At 40.4% G+C, this 13,382-nt stretch overlaps 1 protein-coding gene across 5 annotated transcripts in view; it reads right to left on the minus strand.

Annotated features, from left to right (window-relative positions):
* fmnl2a (formin-like 2a) overlaps positions 1-13,382 on the minus strand; it is a 79,896-nt gene that overhangs the window by 18,128 nt on the left and 48,386 nt on the right. For all 5 annotated transcript variants that reach the window (XM_055214623.2, XM_055214625.2, XM_055214622.2 and 2 more), the window contains exons 7-16: positions 9,813-9,921; positions 9,380-9,456; positions 7,402-7,495; positions 7,249-7,323; positions 6,757-6,867; positions 6,299-6,448; positions 5,603-5,704; positions 4,278-4,605; positions 1,620-1,796; positions 477-497 (exon numbers count right to left, since the gene is read on the minus strand). In XM_055214623.2, coding sequence (XP_055070598.1) covers positions 477-497; positions 1,620-1,796; positions 4,278-4,605; positions 5,603-5,704; positions 6,299-6,448; positions 6,757-6,867; positions 7,249-7,323; positions 7,402-7,495; positions 9,380-9,456; positions 9,813-9,921 — 1,244 coding nt within the window. The remainder of the gene's footprint in view (positions 1-476; positions 498-1,619; positions 1,797-4,277; positions 4,606-5,602; positions 5,705-6,298; positions 6,449-6,756; positions 6,868-7,248; positions 7,324-7,401; positions 7,496-9,379; positions 9,457-9,812; positions 9,922-13,382) is intronic.

Genomic DNA, 13,382 nt, shown 5'->3' on the forward strand with positions numbered 1-13,382 from the left:
AAGAGAACTGGATTTTACATTTTTGTTGACTTTGGAGCTTGGCAGTTTTTAACAACCTGGTGCCGAATTGCACAGTAGATCTGGAGCTGAATTGTAATTTTGTTTTCCATGAGGTTGCAATTCATGGAGTGTGGAAAGATTGATTTTGCCTGCCGTGTACTGTAGAAATAAGAGCTTACATCTCATGTGGTATCATAGGTTGGCATTAGTATCCTGTTATTTGCTGAACTCTGCTAAACGAGGTCTAAATAATGTTCCTCTTTGGTTTTTAAATGCTAAGGAAAAGTCCCGCTACACAGAATTCAATGTCATGCTTGGCTTCAAGAGAAACAAGCAACATCATCTGAAACGGGACACCGGAGACGCTGTCAGGTTCTGATTACAGAGGAACTGAGCGAGTTGACTTAAGAGACCAAAAATACCATGACCACACAAAAGACACAAAGCAAACACAACACAAGACGCTTTAAACCTACAGTACAGTTTGATGGGTCCTTCTTTGGTGGCGCAACAGGTATAGCAGAAATAACCAGAGAGAAAAAGGTGGTTAGGAACATACGAAACACAACCTATGATTTAAAAATCTGATTGGCCTTTTCCACTAAGTTACACTAGACTGTGTTTTACATGGATTAGTTCATAATAAACTGAGAATTTATGAATCATAGTGAATCTGATTGGAAAGAATTTCAGACATAAACCCTATTCACCAATAAATGTGGATTAAAACAAACCTCAGACAATTTTTATTGGTTAAAGAAGCAAATAAAAGATGACTGATCTGAACAAACTGTTTCCCGGATAATAGAGACACAGTTTGTGCAAACCCAACTAAAGAAATTTTAGGTGGTGATTTACTGTATTCTACATAAAGAAACTTTTACTGTTTTCTACATTCGATGGTACCCATTGAATTCCCTTGTTTAAAACAACACGGGCATGAGAAAATGATGTCAGAATTTTCATTTTTGGGTGAACTATCCCTTTAACGGATTCTGCCAACAAATCAGTATTTCTGAATGGCCTGAGGCTGAGATTAAGCAGATTTGAAGCAAAAGTGTTTGATGAACATATAATACGTGCCGAGAGCATTTGGTAAATATCATCATCTCATTTTTGATGGAGTTGACATTTAGAGGCTTTTGCATAATAATTAAGGGACTACTCTCATAAAAAGTTCCTTTAATAATTCAAAGTTTTTCACCTTAAATCAAAAGATCTTATCTCTAAAAAGTGCTTGCATTCTCAGTCAGTCAGTCAAAAAAATCTTTTGTGTAAACTGAGATGAAAGACGCTACAAGTGATCTGCTTAGATTGTGACTCTTTAGAATACCGTGTTTGATTCTGTTGAGCCTGTTCAGACATTAGACCTGTTACAGGAAACTAACCACGCAGCTTATCAGCCATCTCACACAGGAGACAGTATTACAACACATTAAAAGACCCACAGTCATTCTGAACTGATGCATGAACCTCAAAGAAAAACTCCCGCAAATTTAAATCTGGTCTTCTGGTGATGTCATTGTTTTGGTTTACTGTATAACCTTTTTAAGGATGTGATAAAAACATTTTAGGACTGTTATTGTCTTGTCTTTATTGTTAAGTAGGTGCTTTTACAGCTGCCAGCCCTGAGTTCATGATGACGGTGGGTGAACCGCAGCCGGGAAGTGGAGGAGCCATGGGAGGTGGCGGAGGAGGCATAGGGGCAGATATATCCAAAGCAGGCCCTGGGAGAGGAGGAGGTGGGGGCGGAGGTGGTGGAGGAGGTGCTGGGACAGCATACGGGCCATTTAGTACTGGAAAAAATTTAAACGAGACAAAACTAAATGAGAGATTTCCTATAAGAGAAAAAAAATCTTATTTTAAGTGTATTTAGCGATCAATATGTTGCATTTGAATGTAAAAACATGTAGATGTGGCATACAAAATACATGCTGAATGGCGGCATGCCGGTGTAACACGAATTTTTTTTTATATAAAGTAGGCTTTATAGTGACGATTGGGGTTGGGATTATCTTGACAAAAGTGCATACATAACATGGCCACATAATTTGGTGTAAAAACAGCTCCTTGTCAGACTCAAGAAGTACGAAAATCTTCTCGGTTATGTACCCTCGTTCCCTGAAGGAAGGGAACGGAGACGTCATGTCAAGTCACCAATGAATTCGGAACTCACTTAGAGAGACCAATCTGCTTTGAGTTTCTAAAAAATAGATATTGGCATGCAGTATTTGCATCTGCTGGTGAACGAGGGTTACATACGTAAACGAGACGTTCCCTTTCAGATAAATTGCAAATCCTTGCCATTGGGGCTGCCCCTTCCAGTGGCCTGCATAGGACTCCCGCCCCTTGTTTTTAGAGTAGGCAGAGAGAGCCCCGGTCACTGCCGTTCTGGAAAGCGTACCCATTTCTGCGGGAGCGAGGGGGGGGGCGCGTCGGAAGCCACATCCCTTTAGAGGTTTCTTAGGTAACCGCAGGGGGTTTTACAGCATATTGAGGTCTCTGAGGTAGTCTCAGCCTCAGACGTCACGCCCACAGAATGTTGGCTAAACGTCTGATGTGTATTGTACACTTACCTGGAATTCCCTGTGGGAATGTCAAAGTCGTCTTCTGATTCGTTGAAATAAACCAGAATTCCGGGAGATGCGAGTGTCGCGATTATTCTCGGTCCCCCGGGAAACAAATCTCTGACGTTCAGGAATAGAATCAGTTGTGTTTACCACAGCATGCCTTGAGACATGTTCTATGGACACACTGGGACAGATTGTGACTGATCACCTCATTCTGGGCGGCCAAGAACTGTTGGGGGAAGCTCTTGACCGCTTTGCCGAAGAGGCCGGCCTGGGACACCACTCTCATTGTCTTTCATGTCTGCCAGGCACGGCCAGAGATGGCGTTCCTGGACCACGAGCATAGACATTGCACGGCCAACGGACTGCGGGTGACTTTGGTCGCACGGACCAAGTTAGTAGCCACACGCAGCTCTTCTAAGATCGCCGGATGGTGACCACCCTCATGGAGGTCCTTCAGTGCCTTGGCCTGATGGACCGGTAACAACACTATAGCGTGTCAGGCCGAAGCCAACCCTCCACAGGCCTAGTAGGCACTGCCTGTCAGAGTGGACAAGGGCTTGCAGGCCCGCGAAGGCAGGGCTGGCTTGTCCCTCCAGGAGGCAGTGTTGGCTAAACACAGCTGCATCGCAACCGGTCGTTCCACAAGGACAGTTGTATAGCCCTTAGCGGCTCCGCCATCGAGAGTGGTGAGGGGGCGAGGAATACAAGGCCAGATACAAGCGGCAAAATTACCACAACCTTGTAATCTCCTCATTCACCTCGGGGAAGAAGGGCACCAGGGCAGGGCGCTAAGGAGTAGCATGGGCTGAGAAACCAATCTTCAAGGTGGGACAGTTCGGGAGCTGGGGTAGAAGCCCAGACTAAACCGACCGCCGACCATCCCACCAAATAGCTGCAACCAACATCCGATCCTCATCGGGAGAGCCAAAGGTTAGGGGCAGTACACTAGGTCTGCCCACCCATAGATATGTATAAAGGCTAGATGTCTCGCCCGCGCTGCTGGCCAATTGAGTGGAACGTCCACATTTTGACGGCCATCATTTTGACGGCCATCTCGCTCACTCGTAGCATTGTGTTTTAATGGTGCAGGTACTTTTAAATGACCATAACTTGCTTAATTTTCTACTGATTTTCATACAGTTTGGTTTGTTATAAACATCAAAGATGTACCTATGACACTGCATACTTATACTAAAAATAAAAAATAAATTCATGAAACATGTTAAAGCATCCAGAATTATAGCCACGTTAATAACGTCTGTAAGAAACCAAACCGTTTGAAAATTGAGCAAGTTATAGTCATTTAAAAGTACCTGCACCATCAGACATCTCTACTGGCTGTGTGAGAGGCCCCGGAGGGTTGGTTCCCTGCTGGGAGGCTCTTACCGTGACCCAGAGGTCTGAAATCCTGATGCAACAGGATGGGGACTCCACCCTTTTTCACATTGTGAAGTCACATCCTCAGATCCGCGATGGGCATCTTTTCATGCAATGGGAACATGACCTACCCACGAACGCTGCCTCAGCGTGCTGAAAGCCCAAACATGTGAGGCAAAGATTGTGACGTGAAAAAAGGGTGAGGCAACGGAGTGACCGACTAAAATGGAACATTGGTTCTCGTGTTTCTTGTGGGGTAATTTTGGTTGAATTTTGGTTAAATTTAGACTGATTGTTAAAACGTTATAATCAAGGCTGGTCACTCACCTGTTTCTGGCATAGGAGGAGGGGGTGGTGGAGGTGCAGGCATGGATATGTTATGTGCTGTCCCATTAGCCACACCTCCATGAATGACCATGCCCGCACTAGGCATTCCAGCCACAACTTCGGAAACTGCCAGATGACCGTTTCCCTGCGGTAGGGAGGTCAGGATGGCTATGTCCCCATCCCCTTTCTTTTGGATTTTAATAGTTCCTTGTTTTTCCAGCTCGTGGATCTTCTTCTCCAGGTTGCACTGCCTCTGAATGGCCTCATCTTTCTCCTTTACCATCCGTCGCAGGGTGTGCACCTGAGAGCTGGCATCTTTATACACTTCCTGTGTCCACAATAGAGCAGGAGGGTTTGAAATAAAGCAAAAGTAAAAAGTACATTCAATGATAAACAATAACTTTTGAGACTGATATTACAGCTGGACCCTGGTTTGTGTAATTTCACTCTTTTCTAACAATAAACTATGAAATTAGACATTAAATTAGACCAAAAATCTCGGTTAAATGTTAATTAAATATGATTAAAATGAAAATATTTGTTTATGGTAAGTAATTGTGACTGAACATATTTACTTACCAAGAAAGAGTCTAAAGAACACAATTCATGCATTTGTTGTTAAAGTGTTTATGTACAGGGCATTCAAATATTTGTTATCACAATATAAACCCCTTCAGGGTGATATAACTTTGTCATAACATCTGGTTGAATATGTATTTTCTGTCTTATTACACAGCTACTGAGAGTGATGTGTATAGAGTTTAAACAGAGTAAGGGGCCAGTCACACCAAAAGCGCTTATGGCAGTTGCAGGCGCCTTTTTTGAATGATATTCTATGGGCAGGGCGCGTTTGTGCGCTGTTTATGTGCGGCGAGCGCCTTGCGGTTTTTTGCCGTCTGCCGCGCACGCGTTTTTGAAGGAGCGCTGAGAGTCATTCGCGTCTTTCAATTGTCCAATCGAATGAGGGGAGAGGCGGGCCTTAGGTTGTGGTGAGGGAAGTTTACAGTTGCTTTGAAGAACCGGACTCCACTCGCTCACTTTCTCCTGCGTCTTTGTGCACCTCTCACCCTCAAACAAGGTCAGAGCAAGCGCCCTCTTTTTAAAGTTTCTGCTAATATGACAGTTAACAGCAAAAGAGCGCTCACGCTTCAATATTTGATTGACAAGACAGCTGACTCGGTGGTTGCTTAGCAATATGAAAAGCCGCGTCGCACTGCTCTTTTTTTTTAAAAGGCAGTGCGTCGCGCCTTGCGTTTGCAAACGTTTAAAGCGCTTTTGGTGTGACTGGCCCCTAAGGAGAAGCAGTGATGTAAAGGATCTTTTACCCGAACTGAATCCAGTTCTTTATTCTTCTGCATGAGCTGTTTCTCTAGCTCAACAATCTTTGCCATTGCTTCATTCTCCGTGTCTTGTAACTTCTCTGTCAACTAGAAAAGCACATCAGCAAGAAACAAGATTTCAGCAAATGAAACACACCATACAGTACATGGTATATTTTAAAAAAAAATAACAAAACTGAATACATTACAGCATCAAAAATATTTCATGAAAAATCCTATGTCCAGATCAAGACAAACAGCTGGTGTGCAGGACACTATAAATTTAATGATTCATAGAGGAAAAATCACTTTATGCTAACAAGCAGATGTTCTCCTGTTAGAAAATGGTCAAAGTCATATTAAGGCCATTAGCTGACTATGTTTAGTCATGAGGTGATTTGGCTGGTCTCCGTTGCTTATGCGGATGAGAACAAACTGTAATGATTCAAAAGTGCTAACTAACAAACATGTCAGAGGTTGGATGAAGGTTTGTAGGTCACTGCTTATGTGAATGAACAAACATTAACAAATAAATAACAAGCACTTGTGTGCTCATGTGTCATATTGTTCAATTTGTTCAAACTTACTCCTGTTAAATATGTTTTGTTATTATTAATATAAACTATTATTTATACATTTGTTATTATTTTTCTTGATTAAAAGTGATGTTTAAAGTCAGTGTTATTTTAAGACTATACTAACATGAGACATGTTCTCCTCCAGTTCCTCTACTCTCTCCAGCGCCGCGTTCTTGGTCTCTGCATCTTCTAACAGAGCCCCGACATCAAACACATTATCCAGGTATGCTTGAATCTGCACGTGCAGTTTATCACTTTCTGTGTGCTTCAGTTTCTAGAGAGAGATAGAGACAGACGTACAAAACAAAACTCTGCAAACAATGCAAAACTCCCCATTATACTACAACTGCTGTGTTCTAGCATCACGCAATATGTGTTCACATTACTATCCTGACATACTCTTAATATCATCACTTATATCTTAAATTCCCAGTTGTATATTAACTATGTTGTTTAGCATAATTTTTGATTTGTATACATGTACAGAAGTAAGTTAGACATATAGAGACACACAGACACTAGAGAGACGCTAGTCCAGTATAAGCATTTAGTCAACAGAAAATATTTAACATGTTTACTTACATCCAAATATTCATCCAGGCCCAGTTTTGTAAAGTCGTACTGTAAGTGCACTCTAAAATTCATGTCTTCCACAGAATGAACCACAATGTTTATGAACTGCATACAGGCGACCTGTTATACAAAATATATACATTTACATTTATGCATTGGCAGATGTTTCACAATGTGGGGCACATAACATACTGTATGGCAAATATTTTTCCATTTTCAACAGATGTTCAGTGAACGAAGGTTCTTAATCTTTTGTCATCTACTTATTTACTATCAGGTTTGTGAAAAACTTTTCCTCTTTAATGAAGTTCATACATGTAAGTCATTTTTTTCAATAAGTGGTTTAATATTATGATGATGTTTCTCAGCTAAAGACACTTTGGAGTCTTTGGATTAAACTGTGTGTAAATGAACGTATGTAACAAAGTATAATACATCGTATTCAGTATACATATACTGAGTTTCTCCTAAATCTCATTGGCTGTCCTGACCAACACATACCATGAAGTCAATGTTATTATCTTCATTCTTAAAATGCTCCATGAGTCTCTCAAACCGCTGATTTTCTGAACAAACCTGTGAAGCAAATAGAGTATTAAATAAGATGAGATAAATACAGTACTGTACACTGGTAAATATGTTCATAGTACACACCTCTTGAAAATGATCAAAGGCAGACAGAATGATCTCATGACCTCCTCGAACCAAACACACAGCAGCCAGCAGCTCAAGAACCAGAGCTTTAGTCCTGCACCAGAATGAGCATTAACACACACACACACACACACACATCAAAATCACATTTATTATAACTATGATGTTGTTATTAGGTTTGCATGAAATACAGGATTCCCCTAAACTGAAACATGCTCACATCTAATGTTTTACACATCCATTACCCCATGCATTTTTATTATATACATGTTTTGTTTAAGCTACAAATGAAAGTGTAGATGAAGTATTTTAGTGCAGAGATCAGCTCATTTGCATTTTCAAGGACACACCCAAAACTTTTTGCTCACACCTACATAGAGGCAATTTTACAATCTAGTTAAAGTCGGCGAATTAAGCATATTTGCATCTAAATTTCACGCACGAATGACGCAAATTTCATGTGCGTATGAAGCGAGTTACACAAAATGTTCAAGCGACCAACTACGCATGTATAACACAATGTATTTGCTTAATTCGCGTATCGTGTGAATTAGATGTTTAAAGTGGAATTGAACGCTAGACATTTTAGCCTGTTTTCACGGGTAATTTATGTCCATTTTGCATTTTACATGAGAAAAAAAAAGAAATCTGCACAATTTCGATTATTAGATTGGTAGTGTCTTGAAGCAGAATTTTCGTAACAGTCTTTGATGGACTCAATTAACCAGAATGCACTGCGCTAAACTGAGTCTTTAGCTCCACCCACTAACCACTGACCGATGCAGCCTTCAGATTTGTTCGACTCTATGCGGCGCCGCAAGAACCGACAGCCGGATGACGTCAAGGTTCTGCGAGAGCGATTTAAAAGCAAACTCTTCCGTATGATTTCGCGAATCGCTCCCGCGGTACCCCGACGCCATCCAGCTGTCCATTCCCGCGGCGCCGAACGAAGCCGAACAAGTCTAATAACTTCTTGTACCGCTCAACCTGCTCTCAAATCAACTCAAGTCAACTTGAAGTTAGCCGGCAGACGAACCCAACCAAAGAGTAACTCCGCTTTTACCGTTTATCTGAAGGGGAAATCAGCAAAACCCTCGATAAAAGATGACTAGAACCTGTGCACTATGTGGATGTTAGGACAACAAATTCAGGTCACCGGTAGTTTTTATTGTTTACATCAACATTTTGAGTACTGTTTTTAGCCCAGTTTTTTCGTGGACTCAGGTAATGTAAATGGTCAAAATATCTAAAACATAATTTGGCTTAGTTGTTGCTTGTTTTGTGTAATTATGGTAAACATACAGAAAGTTATTATCATGTTTTTGTTATTATGAACACGAGCAAAGCAAGCTAATGTTAGCTCATCCTGTGCAGCTGTCAATCAAAGAATGTTATCATCTACCGTCAATCATCTCGCCTCAAGACCCGCCCCCATTTAGAACGTTCAGAATATGCAGTCGTGCATTTTCTTTCTTACTGTTGCAGTTAAAAGCTTTCATGTTTTATATGGAGTTAGTACATTTGATGGCAGCACAATCAACTACATATATGTGATGAAATATAGTGTTGGAGCATAATGTTGTTTTAGGGTGGAGTTCCACTTTAACAATATTTCAATCCAGACCATCCCAATCAAGTTTACAAAATGTACAAAAGGTTTGCATGCAGATTGATTCATTTAAGCCGATATTACACTTATTTAGGTAATAAATACTGTAGAAGTACAATACCACCCTACCACACATAAATAACCCGCAAAGAGAGAGCGAGAGAGATAGAGAAAGAGAGAGAGCGCGAGAGAGAGAGGGGTCTTTTGGGGTCTTTTGTTGTAGTTCCTGTATTTATGACCCAGCTAGTCACAGCATAAATGAATGAAGGGAATTCTGGGAAAGCTTTATTGGAGTACTTCTCTCCCCTTCTCTCTCATCTCTCTCTCTTTGCTCACACGATCACATACACATTCATCTCAGTTGGTTACCTGGGATTCTTATTGTTTAGACTTAGTGCAATTTCATTCACAGCATGTGGGTGAGACATTACCAGGTTGAAGCCATACTGAAAAAAAAACGAGAGAGATCTCATTAGTAAACATAGCATGCTTTTTAAGATTTATTAACTGAGCATAAAACATGAGCTATCTTTACAGACCAAACCGCTTTACACCAATTGTATTTATGGTTGTGTGGTTTCAGGTCGCTCCAGCTACTGAGCATGCTCAAAGGTTCACTGCGCCCCCCTCACATACAACCATCAGTCTTTGATGATTGACGTTTGGCCTTTATTACTGGGAGGCGGGACTTTCATCTCTACAGAACTATATTGAGCGTATAACTTTCCCCCATTCATAGTACTAGAACTGTGGCATCTTGTTAATATCTAATGTTTGGTGTGTGTGCGTATATAAATTGTACCTGGTAGTTCATGATGGCTCGTAGGCACATGATACAGACATGAACGTCATCTTTCTTACAAACTAATCTTGAATTCTTCAACGTTCTCCTGCTGGGTAATGTATTAGACCTTAAGAACAAACACAGATAAACAGACATTTAAAAATCATCACAATTTTGCGTATCACATTCTGGTTAAATTCAAAACAATATCAAAAGTTTTTGATATTGAAAAACCAGAAACTTTTACAGAAAAGAAGTGCTTTAAACTGAAATGTTAAAACAACACTTCTAGTTCATGTCAGTATCATTAAATGGTGCTTGTATTTAGCAGTACATGTGTGATTGAGGATTGTGTGTGTGATCAAAAGAGTTGTGTTGTCATTGAGCTGTTAAAGTGCCCTGTGCACACATATCACCTCCAACAACACAACAACAGCATCATTGACATGCATACCAACTATCAGGACCCAGCCAAAGGTTTTTTATGTGTGAGGAGAGAGAGGGACCACACACAATACAAAGAGTGCAAACACACAAACACAAACAGGTACAATACATACACATTCTGCTAACAAACACTGATAAACAAATGTTTGCTAAATAACAAACATGCACACAAACAGAGCAGTGTAAACAGTGTACACAGGAGTCAGGCTAGAGGAGGTTTACACACACACAGTTAGTTATCATTATTAACCCTAAAGCATTAATACAGTAAAAAAGTAAGAATTGCAGTTTTATTTCCAATAACAGAATAAAAAAATTAAATGACAAGTGTAAACTATGAAACACTGACCAAGATTTCTGGAGGTTTATTTAATATTCTATTTTATTTCAGATGAAACCATCTAAAACTTATACATTCTCCACTGTCACTCTTAAGATAAGCAGTATTAGGCACTGTAGAAGTTGCTTGCCACATTATATAAAAGTGATATTATTATTTCATTAAATACATAGCTGGAAGGTTCAACTTCACAAAGAACCTGTTTAAGCCTGTGTGCTGTGAGCTTTTGAAACACCTGACAGATACAGAACAAGTTATGAATATTGTGTTCAACAAAAGCACATTCATTCATCCGGTTATATGACACAGACATTAATCACAAACACACACACTCGCACACACACACACGCACACACTTTAGTACTCCATGATTCAGAAAGATCTTATAGATTTGTTTGAAAATGAAAGGTGTTGTTTGGCTGAGTTAAAACAGACTATAAGTAAATATGTGAAGAAACCACATGAGTGAAATTCTAGCGGTCAGTGGAAACATGAGTGTGATATTTAAAATATGTGTGTATGTGTGAAGTCTGAATGAGTTTTCAACATTGAGCACAAAGCCTTCCTTAAGGCACTGACTGCTCTGTACTCTATGTGTGTGTGTGTGTGTGTGTGTGTGTCATACCCAGCACATCTTGTGACGCTACTGAAATATTTACTGGCAAAGTACTATAAAAGGCTGCGATGCGACTACATATTTGAGAATTATGGACAACAGTTTTAAGTCATTTTACCCTCACAAAAAAATTTTTAAAAAATTTTGATATAAATAAAGCCCGATTTATAGTTGTGCGTAAGCTCTACGGTGTAGGTTATCCATAGCCTGGCGTAGTTCTGCGTAGCCTGACGTGCACCTCGCAAAATTTTTAAAAGTGCGTCAGTTCTACGCGGACCGCAAGAGCTGTGATTGGTCCACCAGAACCCCTCCCGTCAGGTAAAAAAACTGCGTCATAGATATTTACGATGGTGAAAACAAAGATGAGCCAAGTTGAGGAGTGACTTAACTCAAACTGCAACAAAAATCGCTGTTTATTTACTTCCATCATTGCTGGTCTTCTCAAATCATACGAAACATGTTGCTGTTTCTTCTTCGTTTGTGGGTTAACTTGCCAAGCTTCTTCTTTATTGACGGTCGCGCTGCTACTGTGGTTACACACGTGGATACTGCCTACCAGCGGTCTGCATGTGTTTGCACATCGACGCGGACGACGACGCAAAAGTATAACATTCACACGGGGCGTCAGCGTTAACGCTTCCCATTTACTTTCAATGGGTGACATCATGCGTTGCCGAACTGAATTGTGGATCCGTCTGCGATGCGTCAGTGCCGTTGCTCGCGGCAGAAGTTGAACATTTCTCAACTTTTCAAGTGGCAACGCGTGCATCAGCCAATCAGATCACCTTATGGAAATAACCTAGGCAGAGCCAGCCAATTACGTTTATGGAAGACCGGATCATGTGTACTGGCCACTGTGATTGGCTGTTGGCCACGCTTCAGACAAGCCTTCCGTTAAGCGTTAACGCTTACGCCCCGTGTGAATGTTCCGTAAATGAAATCTGACGCAGAACCTACGCCTTCGCGGCTACGCCGTAGGACCTACGCACAACTATAACGAGCCCTTAAGAAGTACTTCTAAAGTACTTACAATAATATAAACTCATCTTAAGACTCTAGTCACATCAGTAGCCTAATGAAAACGGTTTAACTTAAAGTCTGTGTAAAGGCCAATATTAAATGTGTTCTCAGTTCGTCACACTCCAGAAAAATGTGTCATTACCCACCAAGCCAAACTTGAATGATTAAAAAAAGCCAAATACATAAAATAAGTTATCAAAATCTTGGAAAAACAGGCAGGATTATCTGCCTGTTCATTATCTTATCCACTCTCTAAACGTTCAAACACCGCTACAACCCAAATGGATGCTCGTAATTTTGTTAGGGGCGGGGCCATGCTCAGTGGCTCCAGTGCATCATTGAGCCACTGTTTTAGCTCCGCCCTAAACACAGAAATGTGGATTAACAGTATATACGGGGTAACTACACAATTCAGTACTACATAGTTCACAGTCTGCTTAACGTGTTTCAGCAATACATTTATATTTGTTTAGAAACAATTCTTTAAAATGATTTTACACAGACTTTAATGGAGTATGTCACCTTACACAAAGTGACATAATACAATCACATGACCAGGTGAATATCAATCATCTCTTTCACTGAATAGATTTACTTATGGAAGTGATGCCTAGCGGTGAATTATGTACCATGAGTGTGTTTCTACAGTAATACTGGCACCGGAAACCTTGTGCTTCTGTTTTTACTTATGCAGAATACAAAAAAATCTCAAAAGTCTGAGATAAACATTAACAGTAAACCCAGCAGACATACCCTCGTTTCTGTGAACACTTTGGACATTGGGCCACTGCCCGTGTCCTTCAGAAGGCCATAAAGAAGTTTAATGATTTAAATATTAAGTTTACTAAAAACATACCACAAGACTCAAGCCTAATGCTTACTAGAAACAGAAAGAAACACAGAATCAAAACTAGTGTATGTGGAAAAAACCTCTAAACAATGGAGCATAAAATAAACATCACTGGCTATGAGGAGATACAGGAAAATTAAGGGGCCATCAAGAACAGGAAGGTCAATTGTGTGTTTTTTCTATCTAACAGATAACAGAACGTGCCTTGTGTTGCAGATGGGAACACACAACAGCAAACTGCAGACAGAGCAACAACTTCATTAGTTTTTACAGATTCAGACATTTCAAATATTACAATAAGACAAAACTTTTATC

The sequence above is a fragment of the Misgurnus anguillicaudatus genome, chromosome 17, assembly GCF_027580225.2.
Source record: "Misgurnus anguillicaudatus chromosome 17, ASM2758022v2, whole genome shotgun sequence".
In the NCBI taxonomy this organism is placed as follows: domain Eukaryota; kingdom Metazoa; phylum Chordata; class Actinopteri; order Cypriniformes; family Cobitidae; genus Misgurnus; species Misgurnus anguillicaudatus.